A 19,818-nucleotide genomic window follows, 5' to 3' on the forward strand; every position below is an offset into this window, starting at 1 on the left:
AGATCATAACTGGACCACACTGGGATCAGAACACTGACAAGAACATCCTGGGAGCTAGGGGAGATTACTGTGTACTTTGTGGTTAAATCATGGCATAAGGTCAAAGTGGAGGGGCTAACACACCAAAGATCATAACTGGACCACACTGGGATCAGAACACTGACAAGAACATCCTGGCAGCTAGGGGAGATAACTGTGTACTTTGTGGTTAAATCATGGCATAAGGTCAAAGTGGAGGGGCTAACACACTAAAGATCATAACTGGACCACACTGGGACTAGAACCAATGACATGAACATCTTGGAAGTTGGGGGAAGCAAACGTATATTTTGCTGCTAAATGTGGGTGCTCAGGAATTTTCATGGTGCTTATAACAACAGAAGTCTTGGGATGCTAAGAATGGGATGCTGAGTCGAGAAGGGCATGAAAGTGGTATGCAAGAATTGAAAATAAAATGAAAACTGGTTGCTTCAATTGAAAAGAAAATGAAAATAGGACATTAAAATAGAAAGGTGAATGAAAATGGTATGCTAGAGTTGAGAACAGCATACAAAATCTGAGACAGGGATGGATGATTTGAGAATGGGGAACTATAATTAAGAACAGGTGTCAATGGGATGTTAGAATTAAGGAGATGTTGAGAGCTGAGAATGGGATAGTTAAATTAAAAAAAGGTCAGAATTTGATGCTAAAGCTAAAAAATAGATGAAGGGACTGTTTCCTAAAATATGTGGTCCAACTTCTTGGTAGAGACCACACTCAGAAATACAACATACATCTGATTACACCACACCTACACAATGTGTTCCTGTACAGTTTTCTGTATTGAGGCGACCTGACTGTAACAACCTACTGTGATGAGCTCATAAAACTGTGACCGTGATCAAGGTCACACATCAACTCCCCCAGCAGTAAACAGGTGGATAAACTCTAAACCAGCTAATGTAGTTGCCATGTTCAAGCCAACACTTTCCATCTGTACTGGCGTAAACATTACCTTCTCTTTCCTTACATCACTCTTCCCAGAGAGATGATCACTGATAGACATTGTCACTCACATGACAGAGGGTTATCCTGCCCTGCTTAACTACTGTAACCGGGGAATATCTTGGGCCAAAACCTGAGTGAGTGAGTGAGTGAGTGAGTGAGTGAGTGAGTGAGTGAGATGTTTCACTTCACACTAACACTATCCTTAGACCTTTCCAAGACAGACCTTCACAATCTTATCATGATGACTCAGCAATTCTGCACTGGGTTCATAACAGATGCACCACATACCATTGGGCCACTCATTGGTTCATGAGTTTTTATGTAGGTAGGATGTTGTGGTGCAACTTGCAGTATTTAAACAACAAATTTCTCTGTGAAACATTATGCGTGGTATGGCCATGTCATCCAATAGCTGTCTATCTATTTTCTGGGCACTACTGGTGCAAAAGCCACCATAACACGAAACACACTGAATATTGAAACAAAGCATACATCTGAGGATGTCCCTCCAGTGAAACAGACTATAGTGGTTGTATCTGCCATGCTTCAAGTTCCCCAACCATCCTACAGTGTGCCATGCTCTGCACGACTGACCAGACTAGCTGTCATACTGTCACATCAATCGGATTACACTCCCATTTCTCACTGGAATCATTTCTACATGCAGGTGAGTTAAATGATCTTTAATTAAATTATTCTGTAACTTTCCCCCCTCTTGATTAATTTTTTTTGATTGATTATATACTCTGTATTTTCATAAAACAAGGTTTATGATATCAAAAGTTTTTAAGATAACATGATTATCACACCTATTACTTTATCATTTGTACATATTTCTATCGCAAATATATACACACAAAATGAAAATGTTTTGACTTAATTGACTTAATGTATTTATAAAAAGAGCACTAGTACATTATCAAATGACATCACATTATCAACTCTAACTCAAAATTAGAAAATATACCCAGAACAAAAGTTAAGCGCCAGCCTTTTTCAAAACTAAGATGTGAAGCTGAGGAAATGTTAGGCTAAAATAATTCGGAAGACCAATCCTTACTCAGAGAAGGTTCATTAAGTAATTGATTTAGGGATATCTTAATCACTGGTATTTAAATTAAAGGAAATATTGTTAAAGAAATGATAGTACTATTTTTGAAAGCTAAATAACTATTCCCATCCTGCTTATGCAACACTATTAAACTTGGGTTTCACCTGTCAGAAATTGACAATTACGTTACCATATAACAGTCATTTCTGATTTTCACTTTTCAACAGAAGGTAACTTGTTTGAGAGAACCACAACGCCTAATTTCCAAAAGCACATGTTTTAAGTAACAGTTAATTTCAATAATGGCTTTGTTTTTAACCTGAAAAGCACTAAACCTGTTATGATAATTGTTATTTTCTGAAAGACTTCCAATCAGACAACCAATTAGTGGCAAAAGATGCTAGGTGGCCCTTAACGTCTTTTCTCAGTGTATGTGTCCTCATTCTGAAGTCAGTCTCCATGCACACAGAATGAGAATCAAACCCACAAGACGACTTTGTTGTTTCTGATTAAGTCATGCCCAAATTCCCTAAACAACATCTGATGTTTGTGGCCATTTTTTCCAAAGCATTGCAATGTCTGTCACAAACACAAATCTCATTCTGATTTTCATGAAACACAGAACTCATACACAATTCATATTCTCATGTCTATGTTTACAATACCATGTCCCTAAACATCTGCAATGAGCGCTTCAAGGCCTGACGCATTTATACAACAATACATTTGTTTGTGATCAGCCATGCTCATGCTGTTGGTGATGGACAGCCAGGCACAACAACAACAAACATTAATTTTTTCTGGAAGTTTCTTTCCATGACAAACCAATCCTCTCATCTGGTGTACCCATCACCATTAACCTTCAATCCCCAGCTTCCTAAGTCAGCAAGATTTTTTCTTGCTGACGATAAGATTCTAAACGATTTCCTTAATCACTGTTTAAGCAGGTGATTTTCGCCAGGAAAGAAAGTCAAAACTAAGTATTCTTTTTGCATGTTTAGGCTTGTTCATATGTAAATGGTGTTTAATATGGGCACAAACTGTAAAATCATTATATTTATTTAACAAATTTTCTCTTTAAACATCTGCTGGTTTCAGTTTAATGCAATAACAGTAGTTCCAATTGGTGCAATATGTGGTGATGTATATAGAAGAAATATACACCGGAAATTAAATAAGAAAAGTAAGCTGTGTACCATATTCCTCCTAATAATCACCCAGGGCCTAAGCAACCTTAGTGGTAAGACAATCGGAACTCAAACTTAAATTAATGACACACACACAGCACTGAACAAAACACTGTGTGGAGTAAGGCCCTGGATGGCGAAGAACATTCTGATTGGACAGCCTTAATAAAGCCATACACAACACTTCAAAAGTGATGGTTAACAGTGTCGAATGTTAAGACATCAGTTCTTAGTGAAAAAGGTCCTGACAGCTAAAAGAAATATATGGTTGCAATCAGTTCTAACAGCAGTGTTTAAAATTAAGTAACAATGTTAACAGACCCTGTGATACTCCTAATGTGAGAAGTTAAGATTTAGGGGGCACACAGATTCAAATACCATTGACGAGGACCTATAAAGTCCTGGGGACAAAATGCTTCACAACATTTTATGACTTTTTCCCAAATTTGAAAAACATATTTTGGATATACTCTGTTAGTTTCCTTGAACATGAACTGATCTGAATCCCTGGATGCACCCAAGCACCATCAGTTTAAGAAAAACGTACTTTGATGGCAATAAATGTCAATGCCTTAGAAAAAAAGCAGCCTTAGATAGACACAGAAACAGACTCTATTAGGTGTGAAGGTGAAACAGATTATACTGCATATGAAAGGCAAGATATAGTGAAAATAGACATCACAAAAACTTTGTGACAACATGTGACCATGTAAGCATGTCCTGTCCCAATGTCAAGAACACCCACCTCTGACACAATTATCATAAAAACATAAAAATGTGTTGCTTTTCAGTGAGTGAGTGAGTGAGTGAGTGAGTGAGTGAGTGAGAGTGGTTTTAGATCGCTTGTAGCAATATTCAAGTAATATCACAGCAGGGGACACCAGCAATGGGCTTCACACTTTGTACCCATGTAGGGAATCAAACCTGGCTTTTGGTGTGAAGAGGGAACACTTTAACCACAAGGCTACCATGATACCAAGTAAACAGTAGTAGCTCTGCTGTGTGACAGCGACTGTTAACAAGCCAGACAGTTGAGAGATCAGTGGATCAGAATATCCAGTGTCAGCAGGCATGCTTACTAACTTTGTTGAAAATATATACTTTCATTTTGAATTCTCCTGACTGCTTACATCGAGCAGAGGCTGCTTCTTATAAAATAAAACGTTAAAGAATTATATTTTGAGTGTATCTCAGCGGAGAGAGATTTAAAATGTCATGGCTAAACATTTCTGTCATATATTTGATCAAGTAAAACAATCTTACAAAGTTTAGTTTCATGTGATCATATCTCAAAGCTGTGTTAAATCAAAGGCCCCCTCTGTATGTGTAATTATGGGAAATGTGAATCACAAGAGAAGGAATTTTAACCACCCCCACATTTGCATGCCTTGGGATTTTAAGCACTTCTTCATCATGTTCTTCCTAAAACTCCTCAATTGATACTTATATCACTGATGATGAAACCACAGCCATTTCCACAAGTCACACAGATTTTCTACATGAACAGCTCCGACATATTTCAACCAGACAAACACTTTGTAAGTTCCATAACTGAAACTTTCTGGCACAGTAGGGTAGCCTTGAGGTTGAAGTGCCCGCTCGTTATGCAGAAGACCCAGATTGATTCCCCACATGAGTACAGTGTGTCAAGCCCACTACTCAGGTCTGGTGATATAACTGGAATATTACTGCAATTGGCATAAAACTCACAAACTCACTCACCATATCTGAAATTGTTTTGGTTGAAAGTCACAGATGCACACACGTTTATTGCAAGATGATGAAGGTGTCTGCTACACAGACAAAAAGATAATAATCAGTTGCATGTACTTTTGCATCATAAATGCCATTCAGTATAAATAAGCAAATTGTTTTCCGTGAGCATCTGGTTAAAGTTCATATCATCATTTTCTTATCATGCTAATGGTTTTATCCTGTTTCCTTTGTTGTTAAAATTTTCCTGAATCTTCGATCATTAGAATTGTTAAAGAAATAATCAAGTCTGGACCAGACAATTCACTGATCAACAGCATGAACATCGATTTGCATCATTAGTCACCTTTGATTTAAACATGAAGACCTATTCTATCATTCAGCAAAGCCTTGGAGCAAAGCTACAAATCCAAGAAATAAAACAATACTCACTCACAATTCTGTATTTAATATAACACAACTTTCAACAGTTTCAATCATCTGTAATGTGCAGCTCAATCATTTTCTTCTGATACATACGCATACTCACATCTTAGTGCTGAAATTAAAATAGAACTGAATGCCTCGAATTACTTCCATCATACCAAGATAAACACTGAGAGCACTAATTGGCTTAAAGATGTGGTAAAGGTTTCTGAAGCGTTACTTTATTTTCTGTGCATTGTGACAGGCATTCAGGTATTTTTTTAACATAAAGTCTTCGCATCACTCAGGAAGCTGTACCCTAGGTGGTTTTGTTCACATGTAGGTAGTGCTATAGGTAACCCACTAGGCTTGAACAAGTCACTGGGGTAAGTTTTGATGATGATTTCTAAAACGTGATATACAAGAAATTGGGGTCTGATTATCTAAACTTGCCTCTTCAAAAGAATTACTATTCACCCATCGATGCAGCATTCAGTATTTATGCCACACTCAGCAATATTCCAGGTATATGGTAGTGGTCTGTAAATAATCAAGTCTGGACCAGACAATTCACTGATCAACAGCATGAACATCGATTTGCATCATTAGTCACCTTTGATTTAAACATGAAGACCTATTCTATCATTCAGCAAAGCCTTGGAGCAAAGCTACAAATCCATGGAAAGTTTTCTTCATTCCATGATCAAAACCATTCCCTCAAAATGCAATCACATGCGTCCCATTTGTCCATCGACAATAACTGTACAGTTGTGACTCACACAAACACTTTACTCATAAACTGAGGTCAGACTCCTCCTAAAAAAGACACCATCCATCAAACAGTGTCATAAACAATATGTTGTTGTTTCCACAAGCAGGTCTTCACCAGGGCTGCAGGCTTGGTCCTTCACTATCACATGTGTTTTACAAGATAGTATTACCATGAAAAACAAGTTGTTGTGATGGGGATATAGGGAGTACCTAAATACCTCTGGGGCAAATATTCATGACTGAACATTTCTCACGCTGATGTACGTGTTGGATGCTAGTGTTGGATTAGCAACATAAGCAAACTTCACATCGAACACAAACACTTTTTAAGGGCTTATATTTCAATATAACTCTCCACTGCAGGGACCACTTTCTGCAGGGATTTGAGGAACTTTACCCAATTGGAATACAAAATATCCCACCAAAATTTTAGCATGGGTAGAACTTTGCTTTACTTATGCATGCTTTCATTACATTATGAGAACAACATAGAAATAATTTCTTCTGAAAATCCCAACTGTGGAGAACACTCCTAATGCTGTTGATCAGTGGATTGTCTGGTCGAGACTCTATTATTTACAGACCGCTGCCATATAGCTGGAATATTGCTCAGTGTGGTGTAAAACTAAACTGACTCACTATACTGAATGCTGCATCCATCGGTGTATAGTCATTTTTAACTCACTCGGATGTAGTACCCAGTGGTTGACATAACGAACAGTGATCCATGCAAGTGGAAACTATGACAACTCAGTCACTGAGTCTGTCAACTGATCCACTATAGTGATGTCTGGATAAGTTGCAGATGAAAGTTTGTACTTCCCCAATCCTACGCATATGATATAGAACTTATGAATAGCCATTGAAACAAAAAACACCCTATGCATATATGACTGTTGTCAAACCTTTGTATATTACCCTTTGCCTTGCACCTCTGTATATTTATCAAAGACAAGAATCTAGCAGAACCATCAATTAGTACTCAATAAGCGAGAATCCAAAATCTTACAAAACAAGCTGGGGTAAAAATGCATCTCATCTGTAAATGCACAAGTTCATGAAACACTTAATGTAAAAATAGACCATAATTTAATCCAGAAATGCCCTCAAATCAAACTTGAACTCCCCTGGGCACTCCTCTGATGTAACTCAGTGCCCACATGTTTGGAATGTAATGACGCAACTTTTAAATACTCTTGAACTGATACTCTAGAATCTTGAAGATCACCATGTCCTGTTTAGAGTATGCTTAGTGTAAACACAGGCACGGAGCATAGACAATTATCAATATCCAATGATTTGTTTTCATGTGTCTAGACAGTGAAAGTTATCAGTAACATCGTTTAGACCATTTGAGATGTTAGATGATAAAGAATATTTGTCACATTGTTCGTGTTCTTCAAACTGTACAATGTAGTGTTTCTAAGACAGGGAGATGTGCTAAAGGATCATATGCATCACGAACACCTGGTGTCATTTTATTGTGGGAAAATGGGATAAGTCTATTGCTTCTTTACTTGGGGCAAATCGTCACGACATATTTTTTCTGAACATGAAACTTATCACCCACATCCAGGATGACTGTAGCTTGTGGAATGCCTCCTGCTCTGGCTAGCAGGGTTGAGATCAGTTGCAGACACAATTGAAAAGATAAAAGAGGGTTTCGTTCGTATATTTGATTTATGCACATTAAAAAAGTAAAGTAGACAGGCACCTCCAGCAATATTCGTTACATGATTTTTTGTCTTTCGTATCTCTACACAAGCAGGGAAGAAAATCAAATCTGGGATTCAAACTCATGATCAGCAGATCCTGGCTTGGGTAAGGGGCTAAATTGACCTGAACTATGAACTAAACCATTGGGCTACCAGTGCACTTCCTACCACATTAATGCCGAGTTGGCAAGAGGCAAAAGATTGTATTTGGTTCTATAGACTTGTTCAGTCATTGTCTCAGCAGAAACTGGGAGCTACTGGGTCAAGTAGTTGCATCAGACATTTAAGTATTGGGTACTAGGGATCTATGAGAAAAAGATTAGCATGAAATATCTCTACAATTCATGCCAAAAAAAAAAAGAAAAATTGCCAAAGCAAGTGAGAAAAAGCTACTGCACTAGTTTCTACAGTATTCACACGTCTATTCTTTGAACCTAACATCACAAACTTTGCGACATGCAGCACTGTACAGTGAACTGCAGTGCCTTGCACAAGTGGTCTACCTATGCTTCTCAAGTCAAATAAGTAAGGGTACTCTTTCTGTCAGCCCTGCTAAAGCTTACATCAACTGGATAGGTATCTGTGTTGATCTATTCTGTACTGAGGACAAAAGACTCAGTGTGAGAATATTTAAACAGTCTGTAACTTCAAACAGTGTGAGGTCTTTTCTGTAACACAGGTTACAAAGAAATGTTTATGGTTGTATATTACAAACTGTCAATTGTGCAGCTGAAGTGTGATTCTGAAATAAATGGTTCTGTGCTTGCTAGAGCTTGACAGCAAGGTGAATCACTCAAAAACACACACATAACAGGTTACGCAACTGGATGAATTAAAACACCCATGTTGACTTCCATCTTCAAAGCTGCCGTAGTTGCTTTCAGTGCAACTACTGTTGTGCAAAGGTTAGGCCAGACCAATTTTATTTCTTGTTTTACAGATTTCCTCAGAAAACCTACAGGCAGAAGGGAAAAAAATAAATATAAAATCACCAGTCAAAGTATTATGCATTTTAGATCCTAAATTCATTTTACTTTTGGCAATTTATGACATCTATATGGGGAAAAAACAATCTGTAAAAGAAATTCTTGTAAGTTTACATTTCTGGCCAATAAAATTTTGCAAAGCAGAATTCAGTAACAGTTTATTGTAAGCAGGGTCTGGTAACTTAAAGATTCTGTGACTAAGATTCCGTAACCAGAAACTCATATTCAGAGACTAGAATTCAATAAACAGAAACTCATATCAAGAAACTAGGATATAGTAACCAGTTACTAATATTCAGAAATCAGTAACTCATATTCAGAAACTAGGATTCAGTAACTAGTAACTCATACTAAGAAACTAGGATAAGTAACCAGTTGCTCATATTTAGTAATGAGGATTCAGTACCCAGTAACTCATATTCAGAAACTAGGATTCACCTACCACAGGCACATATTCAGAAACTAGGATTCAGTAACCAGTTGCTCATATTCAGAAACTAGGATTCAGTAACCTGTTGCTCATATTCAGAAACTAGGATTCAGTAACCTGTTGCTCATATTCAGAAACTAGGATTCAGTAACCTGTTGCTCATATTCAGAAACTAGGATTCAGTAACCTGTTGCTCATATTCAGAAACTAGGATTCAGTAACCACTAATTCACATTCAGAAACTTGGATTCTGAAACTAGGATTTAGTAACTCAATTTACAAAACCTGTATTCAGCAACCAGTTACATGAATTCAGAAACTCAGTTTCTGAAACTTGATTGAGAAGACTGGATTCAGTAGTCCGAGTAATTTGGTTACTGAATCAGTTTCATGAGCCTGATCTACAAATGATTATTGGACTATGTCAAACATAATGCTGAAACAACAGTGTGGATCGAGACCAGGATGCATGCCTGGATTAGGTAACAGATACGTCCCATGTATCCCAACAAGGGACTTTGGGACCCATCAGTCTGGGAATCCCAGCCATGGAAACAGGCCATGTTTACAGACTTTAAGAAGCCCCAAGTTATTTCAAGTGATAGGATCTACTGACAACACACAACACTGAATCACCCTTTTACATGTGCACTGAAGTATCTCAACTATGATAGCAGTGGTGCTTTATAAATTACAAAGATGTATTTAGAAGAGAGTTTACTTACGCAACCAGACAACAAATGAAAACATGTATTTGGACGATTTGAATGTATTTCTTTCCTGACAACATGAAAAGCCAACCAAATGAAGCTGAAACAATCTGAACATGAGGAAAGAGGATACATGGCATAAAAGTATAGTATGTTTCAACTTGTAATTCCATTACAAAAGACAAAGGGAAGGTTGGATAGCACAGTGTTTAAAGGTTTGGTTTCATGACATGCCTACGTATCACTCCTACATATGTTGTGTTCCTGAATTTCAACTCTCATGTCCCCATATGGGTACAATGTGTGAAGCCATTTCTGGTGTCCCCTGCTGTGATATTGCTGAAATATTGCTAAAAGTAGCATAAAACCCAATTCAATCTCTCTCACACACTCACTCACTCACTCACTCAATATTAGACTGTTTAAACATTGCCATAAGACAATACTCTTTCAGTAGTAATATAAAAAAGATCTCCACCTATTCATTCTGCAGAACTCAAAGAGACCTTTACGATAATGTGCAGCTGTATAAGAATGTCATAAACTCAACCGATGAGATCCTACCAACATCATTGATGGATATCTCTCACACCACCTGTGATTCCTTCAACAGATTAACCTTGCAATACAGCCCGGGTTATATATTTACACATTCCTAAAGCACTCATCCTGCATTGTGTAAACCAGGTAGTCTTACATGGAGAGAGCGAGGAGGATGGAAACAGATGGACTTGCATGCCTGACCACACACACACTCTACCACCCATCTAACAAGCCTTCCACAGTCCCAGACACTTGAATATGTACATGTCAGTTTGCAGTGTATTGTGGACATAGAGTTCAGGGTCTAGATTTTCAAAGCTCTCATAGTGCTAAAATAGCCATAAGTTAATGTTAAATGATGACATTTATGACTATCTTACCATTATGAGAGCTTCAAAAATCTAGGCCCAAGAGTTTGGATCAACGCATATTTCGCAAGTATTTCAGTCATATCAACTTGGTCTAAGACCCGGGTTCAAATCCCTACATCGGTACAACTGTGAAGCCCATTTCTGGTGTCCCTGGCAGTGATCTTGCCAGAATGTTGTTGAAAGTAGAACCCGAATCACTCACTCATGATCATGTAGAAGGTCATACAGGATTTTGAAGCAACCCCAAGCTCACTATGCCTGAAACTGGAGTTTGATTGTTTACTACATTCTTGCAAAGCTTAAGCCGTGGCAGTTATTTTTCAATTAAAATGGCACAACGACCAAAGACTGGCTTGTGTAATAAATATTCTGTCTCCTAGCTTGTCTTTCTCCACTGGATCATAATCAGCAAGAGTCTAACTGACAAATTTGACTAGAGTTAGTCTTCAGGCTACTGATTTGTACAAAGGACAATTCACAAGCTTTGAGAAGGAATTACACTATAAGCATCAAAAAAAGGAAAAGAAATTCAAAATCCCCAAACATATATCTTAATGTCATCTTGAAACAATAAACATTAGCAAGGTGTGTATAAAGTAGGTACAGAGACAATAGGTCTATAAGAACATTCCAAACATTAGGAAAGGCTGTGCCACTAGACTGGTGTATGGTGATTGCCATTGTGCTATGTTTGTTATCACAAGAACTAACAGGCTGCTGGTTCAGTAGCAACTGATGGCTGTTCACGTCTGTCAGTGTTCCTATCATGTATACGTCAACAAAATGTCCCGATGCTACGGATAAGTCAGATGAGTTTTGGATAATATTAATCAAGCTAGTTTATCACACATTTTTTTACACATATAATTTTGTTGGGTTTGCTTGGTTTGGTTCGCTTGCTTTTGATGCACTCAACAATACTCCTGCTATATGGCAATGGTCTGTAAATAATTGAGTCTGTATCAGACAATCCAGAGATCGACATCTGAAGGACATCTACAATCTATACACCTGGAATCTATCTGCTGATCTTTCTCTATTCACTGCATTAATTACAATCCATTAATTTCCTATAAGTCAAAAACTAGCTTGGAAAAACATGTAAGTGTTTCACAATGTAAGTAAGTGATTCAGAGGCATTACTACAACCAAAAAAAATATATAATGTCTACTTTAATGAAAATAATGACAGTTTTTGAACTATATATGCTTGCATTTCTATCCCTTATTGCACCTTTTCCCTTTTTCTATTCAGATGAGGGACTTGGAGTGATGCTCAAGTAGACCAGCCGCAGATACCCCAGCATAAAAAATGGCCGACATCCAGTGTCTGCTTGTTTGCCTTTCCCTTGTCACAGTAACAGCACTAGCTGCTACTCCAACATGTCCGGCAAAGTGCCGATCTTGTCAAAACAACATCACAGACTGTTCCGTCATGAAACTGGCAAATCCACCTAAAGACGTTGACAAAAACACAAAGATTTTCAACATCGGTGGAAATGCTTTAAAGGTGCTTAATGAAAATTCCTTTGGCAAACTGCCAAATGTTGAAGTTTTAAAGGCCAGTGGAAATCAAATCAGAGTTGTGAAAAAGAAAACTTTCAAGAATGTACCCAAACTTATGACCCTTGACTTGTCCAACAACAAAATAGGAAGAATGTACTCTCAATCCTTGACTGGACTTTCAAACCTTAAGACTCTAAACCTTGCCAATAACAATATCCAAACAGTGACCCAGATCCTCGATGTTGTCCCAACCTTGTTCCAACTCAATCTTGGATCAAACAGAATAAGAGTCATCCATGCTAAAACCTTTTACAAGAATGTCCATATGCACTACCTGGACTTGAGGTACAATAACCTTGTCAGAATCCATCAGGATGCCTTCAAACATCAGAAATATCTGCGCTACTTATTCCTCAACAATAACCCTCTGGCTAGTCTTCCAGCTCTCAACATGGGCAGCCCAAATCTTCAACTGATCGACTTTTCTCACTGCCAACTGAAGAAGGTTCCTCAGGGAGTTCCACCTTCTGTTTCTGATCTTCGTCTTGGTCACAACAAGATAACTGAGATACGTAAGCGGGATCTTGAAAATATCACCCGACTCCGCATGCTAACCTTAAACAACAACAAGATCAACAGAGTGGCATTCATGGCTTTCTCAAAGCTAAAGAATCTTCAAGAGATTTGGTTGAGAGACAATAATCTCAACTATATCCCTCGAGGATTGCCAGACAATCTCAAAAAGCTATACATGGACTCAAACAAGGTGGTTGAAATTCAAAGAGCCCAATTTGCAAACACATCCCAGGTTGAATATTTCACAGTCGAGAAAAACAGAGTCCAAACAATTGAGGCTGGTTCTCTGTCCAGGTTAAGGTTTCTGAAATATCTCAACCTTCAAGGCAATGGAATATCAACCATCTCCAAAGGCATGTTCAGCAATGTTGGAAACCTCACAACTCTCACTCTTTCAAACAACCCAATCAACAAAATTGAGAGTGGAGCTTTTAAAAATCTAGAAAACCTCACATCTCTTTACATGTCTTACATCCCTCCATCAGATGACTTCTCCCTTGAAGACAACTTCCTCCCGGAAATGCCCAAACTTGAGAAGCTTGGCTTGATGGGCAGTCAGAGTCTTGCTCTGCAGCTCCTCCAGATCATTGATGACACTCCAGTCATGCATCATCTGACTGAGGTGGATCTGACCTTCAATGACATCCAGACCCTCCCTCCTTCTTTGCAGAGAGTCTTCCCTAAGATACAAGCTTTGTCCATTGATGGCAATATCCTGAAGTGTGACAACCGACTTCTCTGGTTGGCAAAGTGGATGAAAACATCAGATGTGAAATTCTTTGCTTATGAAGAGCCTCAATGTGAAGAACCAGACAAAAATAAAGGAAAATTGCTCAAAGATGTTCCCGAGTCGGATTATGTGGAAGTGAAACAACAGTTCCCTCCCCTTCCACCAGTGCAAGAAGCTGAAAGAACAGCTGAGGTTCCAGAGAAAACTGAAGAACCTGTCCAGAAGTTGAAAGTTGTGCAAGTTGAAAGAGTTGAGAAAATCAATCACAGACGTAAAGGCCTGAACCCAGCACACATGGTAGCCAACCCACGAACCCAAGCTGCAGCAGCAGTAACAACAAGAACAACAACAACAGCTCCTGTAACATCCAAAGTTGAGGCAACAACACCAAAAGCTCCTCAACGAGTAGGCAGACGCCAAAGGGTCTCGAAAAACAGGGCAGCCAACAAAAGAGGAAGGCGTCTGAGGAATAGAAGGCGAAAGAAGACTGAGAAGAACCGCAGAAGGAAGAGACGTCACCGAAAGACAGAGGATGACAGGGTGAGGAGATATGGAAAGGGCCGAAAGAGGAACAGAAACAGGAACAGGAACAGAAACAGAGGAGCAGTAGCAGCAGCAGCATTGTCAGCTTAATGACACAGGGCATGTTGAACCATCACACTTTTAAACACTGAGGATGGATTCTTATACCAGTACCATGTACTGAACATATAATCCAGTTCCAAAATCTTTTTCAAAAGAGTCAGAATGTGGTCTAATGACCCATGAAAATGAGACAGGACATGGTTTAAGTGATCATTTCACGCAAACTGATGAATTCAAGTGAAACAGGGATCGTTACTGGTTACTTTGAATGAAAGACTCAGTTAAAAGAGACATAACATGGTCTCATGAATCACAGACTGATGAAGATGGATTCTTGATGAGTTGTCAAGTAATATGAATCTCTGAAATCACGTCTGAAATGTATATAGACCATTAGTGGAAACCTTCAATCACAATAAGCAAGAAAGATGTTTGATTCAGCTCATCTACTAGATCATTGATACACTGTGGTGATGTTGACATGCACCATGCAAAAAGAACTTGTGATGAGACACTTGATCCTGAAGATGGAAATAGATAACAAGTATTACTCCATAAAAAAGTTATTCACACTTCAATTCTAAAATTACGGACATTTTGTTTGTTTATTTGTAGATGCAACAAAACCGGAAATATTTACTATGCATGAATAATACCAACATATCAGTACAACTGTTCACAAGTGTGTTTGCTCAGGATAGCTGCCATTAGTGAGACAGACTTGAGGTAGCAGGCAAGTGACGAGATCCAACATCTCAGCTATTGTGAACAAAAATATATTTTGAAATACTCCTTTGTAACAATTGTGTTATAGACAGAACTTTGTTCACAGCTCTTGAGAAAGGTGTTTATCACAGAACTGTAGATACATCAATAGTATCCGGTATTGTAGGCCCAATAAAATATCCAAAGAACTGCTGAAGAGGAGGGAAACAGTACAAAAAAAATGTAGTGGTTGATTTGACATCTCCACCCTTTCATAAACTCTTAAAGTGTTGATTAAAATGCGAACAAAACTAGATTTTCATAACAATGAAAAATCTGTTCAATTATTTTCAAACTGTCCAAACTTGACCAATGTCATCCGTAAGTCAAGTGCATGTGTTGTGTCCCAAATAGTGTATACATTCATGTTACCACCACTAATGAGAGGTTGATCCTATTTACTCTGCAAGTTGAGAAGGTGCGAGATAAATGTTGAGACCGCTGGTTTGGAAATTAGCACTATCATCAGAATGCTTCATGAGAAACCTTGAACCTAATATCCTTGTATTCACAGACTATCAGCACTGCAGCCGCAGACGCAAATAGCCCAGTTGAGTATTGATGAGTCATCACTTCTGCTCATTTCACCTTCTTGCTGCAAATGGCTATGAAATGTCCAGTGAGATACACAAGTCATTAGCTGTTGGCAGAAATTACTGCTTAATTTAATAATTGAAAGTAACAATACCTGTCTGAAAAAATCTCGCTGATATACTAATCTGAAATAATTTTTCTTCATATACCTGTCTGAAATGATCCTTCTGAAAATCTTTCTGAAACAACTATTCTATGATACCAAACTCAAATAATCTTGCTAGAGTACCTTATTAGAAAATGTATGTAGCATTCTTACAATGCCCATCGAAAAAAAAAAAATTTAATTCAAGTACACATGAAATTCTCATTCTTTCAACAAAATATCCCACATACATCTCACCCACTGCCTTACATGTTTCGTTGTAGATGCATGAGCTGCTTGTCAAATGTATGTAGAAGCTTCGTGTATTTGTAATAAAACTATAACAAAACAATCAGAATACTCTTCCTTTTCTTTCAAGCACCAAACAAGTCACTGAACATGTCAGTAATGCTGTTCAGTTACATCTGTCTTACGTTTCATTTGTCATCACACAGATTTTCAAAAGAAGTCCTTTTCTTTGAAAATTATCCATAACAAGCTGAGATAATAACAGAATCTCCCTTCCCCAAGCCCTAATGATGATTTTTATGAGGAAGCATGAACCATGTGAATGACCCCTCCCCACCACATTCCTTCCCATAATTTGTCAGCATAATTATTTAAAATTTTTATGCACAAAGCCTAGTACATGTGTACAAAACTGATGGACCCCAGAACAAAATGGGTGACCCCTATGTCCCAGAACAAAACTGATGGACCCCTCTGTCCCCAGAACAAAATTGATGGACCCCTATGTCCCCAGAACAAAATGGGTGACCCCTATGTCCCCAGAACAAAATTGATGGACCCCTATGTCCCCAGAACACAATTGATGGACCCCTATGTCCCCAGAACAAAATGGGTGACCCCTATGTCCCCAGAACAAAATTGATGGACCCCTATGTCCCCAGAACAAAATTGATGGACCCCTATGTCCCCAGAACAAAATGAGTGACCCCTATGTCCCCAGAACAAAACTGATGGACCCCTATGTCCCCAGAGCAAAATGAGTGACCCCTATGTCCCCAGAACAAAATTAATGGACCCCTATGTCCCCAGAGCAAAATGAGTGACCCCTACGTCCCCAGAGCAAAATTGGTGGACCCCTATGTCCCCAGAGCAAAATGAGTGAGCCCTATGTCCCCAGAACAAAATTGATGGACCCCTATGTCCTCTGAACAAAATTGATGGACCCCTATGTCCCCAGAGCAAAATGAGTGACCCCTATGTCCCCAGAATAAAATTGACGGACCCCTATGTCCCCAGAGCAAAATGAGTGACCCCTATGTCCCCAGAACAAAATTGATGGACCCCTATGTCCCCAGAGCAAAATGAGTGACCCTTACGTCCCCAGAGCAAAATTGATGGATGCCTACGTCCCCAGAGCAAAATGAGTGACCCCTATGTCCCCAGAACAAAATTGATGGACCCCTATGTCCCCTGAACAAAATTGATGGACCCCTTTGTCCCCAGAACAAAATTGATGGACCCCTTTGTCCCCAGAACAAAATTGATGAACCCCTTTGTCCCCAGAACAAAATGGGTGACCCCCCCAATGCCATAAATTATGAACAGTCACTAATTATCGTTGATATTATTATTTCGTGCCACCTGGTCATCACTTCTCAGTAAGAGTTGCATCCTATGAGAGACATTTGACACGTGTGAGTTTAGTGGAGCAAGAATCTTCACAGAGTAACTGTTTGAAAACAGAAACAAGCAACATGGTTTCATGTTAGGGAATTTCACATGAAGTTTCAGGGATTTACATGGGAACATGGAACCTAATTGCAGGAGTTACATCACTTGTTGAATACTGTCTCATTGGAAACTGTATAACCTTTAACAGTGATTGAGATAACAAAAACTTTGACAACGGGACATTTTCAAGATTATACGCTAATTTCTGACTTGAGAATGGGCCACTGCCTTTACATCAGTAGTAAACTTCTAAATTATAATGCGCCATTTATTATTCTTATGTGCAAATGGTAAATGGCCCCAGTCTTTCCCAATACCAATCCTCCTCCTCCTCACCATTGCCAGCAGCAGCATCTTTGTGGACTGTACAGGACGCATAAGACAACCCCCATCCCCAACCATCAGGATTCAGAGAACAGACCAAGAGAAGATGAGCATGTGTTTGTGTCAGGCTATGAATAGTGTTCTTTTGTAATGTAAACATGCAATTACTGTCATTAGTTCATTTTTCACCCATGAATCACAATAAAACAACTTGAATGAGAGCTTTACAGCAGTGTGTTAAAACACAAACATAATCTTAGAAGATGTGCACACATGCAAATTCTAAACATGTCTTTGAACAAGAACTTGACTCTCATATCTTCAAGAGGCTCTGTCTCTAAGGTGTGATGTATTATGCTGTAATCAGCATGATTTCAGCTCTATCACAGGAACAACTGACCCTTTGCCATACAACTAGTGGTTGACATCATGAGCATGTCTCTCACTATTGGGTCACAGTGACACAAGGTCCTGGGCCACCAAGTAACCAACCAGTCCTCAGTTGTCATCCCAGACAAAGTACTGGAATCTTTTTACTGATCCCACTGGCAACCGAGGCGACCATCAGGTAACAGAGACCAGGTTTGTAACGGTTTGTTGGAAAACTTTCTATAATGATGATTTGTATACAGTACTCACCATTTTCTGTACTAGCGTGTGGCGTTCCTCCATCTCCTTGCGTTCAACCTTAGCTTTAGAACTCAGTTCTTCCACCTAGAACAAGAGAGACACCATGGTGATTTACAGACTTATCATGGTCCCTATAACATGCACTTGTAGACATCACATGGACAGCTATCAGTCACAAGCACTTCCACTTATTTACACAAGTCCTGATAAATAGAGAAAAAAAAAATTGCCTTTGACAATTTTAACTCATAACTTCATGATAACCCTCCATTAATCATCGTGCCCAAATCAGTCTAGATTCTGTTCAAGAATTAACAGGATTATAAGTCCTTGAAGGTCCCTATCTTTATATTAAATGTATGATAGCTATAGCATCAAGTTGGTTTTCTGAAATGGTTGTCTTGGCATTAAGACAATCATACCTTGTCCTCTCTTAGACAGTGAGTGAGTTTACTTTTACATCACTTTTAGCAATACTCCAGCAATATCATGGCTGAGGACAGTAGAAATGGCCTTCACACATTGTACCCATGTGGGGAATAGAATCTGGGTTGCTGGCATGACGAGCAAACACTTAACTCCTCCCAGTCCCTGTCTTACATACACTTTAGTCAGCCACATCAGTCTGTAGGCAAAGAGCTTCAACATTACACATTGATTTTACCAACGCTGGTGTATCCCCATAATACAGATATTGGACAGGCGTATATATGTAATTTCCTCACAACTGATTATCATTTGAGAACACACTGGTGAAGGGAGACAACTCACCTGTGTGGCAACATCTTTCATGTACTTTTCTAAATCACTGAACAGATCATCTCCTTGGTGGAAGAATGTATTTTGTGCATGCATAAAAGACAGCATCTGGAAAAACAACAATCATATATTAAATATAATTTTAAAAAATCTGAATTCTTGACAATTCATAATTAAAATTCAATGTTCAACATGACAAAACCTAAATTACTTAAAAAGTGAAGCATTCCACTCACATCATATGTTAGCTATATTCCTTAACTGAAGCTTACAATAATCTTAAAGCATATGTTTTCAATGTCTGTCATAGCCAAGGCTAATTTTCTTAAGATATTTTTTGCGTGGTTAATATGACAAGAACAGAGCTCTGTATTGAGTATAAAAGTGCCTCTGTGCAATACGTCTGATTCTGTACAAAAGATGATCATACTCACTGTGTCTAGTACTTCAAACCTTTTCTTTGAATGAAGAACATTAATCTGAAAGAGTAACAAATAATATTCAGATGAGTGAGTGAGTTTAGTTTTACGCCGCACTCAGCAATATTTCAGCTATATGGATGCAGTCTGTAAATAATCGAGTCTGGACCAGACAATCCAGTGGTCAACAGCATGAGCATCGATCTGCACAACTGGGAACCAATGACATGTGCCAACCAAGTCAGCAAGCCTGACCACCTGATCCCGTTAGT

The 19,818-nt window shown here is 38.6% G+C and overlaps 2 protein-coding genes across 3 annotated transcripts in view; one reads left to right on the top strand and one right to left on the bottom strand.

Moving 5' to 3' along the window:
• LOC137268379 (arf-GAP with coiled-coil, ANK repeat and PH domain-containing protein 2-like) overlaps nt 1–19,818 on the bottom strand; it is a 109,141-nt gene that overhangs the window by 42,324 nt on the left and 46,999 nt on the right. For both annotated transcript variants that reach the window (XM_067802945.1, XM_067802944.1), the window contains 3 exons: nt 19,562–19,606; nt 19,140–19,235; nt 18,378–18,452 (listed from right to left, as the gene is read on the bottom strand). In XM_067802945.1, the coding sequence (XP_067659046.1) occupies nt 18,378–18,452; nt 19,140–19,235; nt 19,562–19,606 (216 nt within the window). The remainder of the gene's footprint in view (nt 1–18,377; nt 18,453–19,139; nt 19,236–19,561; nt 19,607–19,818) is intronic.
• On the top strand, nt 1,535–16,065 carry LOC137268382 (leucine-rich repeat-containing protein 15-like). Its single transcript, XM_067802948.1, has 2 exons — nt 1,535–1,657; nt 12,128–16,065. The coding sequence occupies exon 2, from the start codon at nt 12,185–12,187 to the stop codon at nt 14,315–14,317; it is 2,133 nt and encodes a 710-aa protein (XP_067659049.1). The 5' UTR covers nt 1,535–1,657; nt 12,128–12,184; the 3' UTR covers nt 14,318–16,065.

Source organism: Haliotis asinina, chromosome 16 (genome assembly GCF_037392515.1).
Source record: "Haliotis asinina isolate JCU_RB_2024 chromosome 16, JCU_Hal_asi_v2, whole genome shotgun sequence".
Classification (NCBI taxonomy): domain Eukaryota; kingdom Metazoa; phylum Mollusca; class Gastropoda; order Lepetellida; family Haliotidae; genus Haliotis; species Haliotis asinina.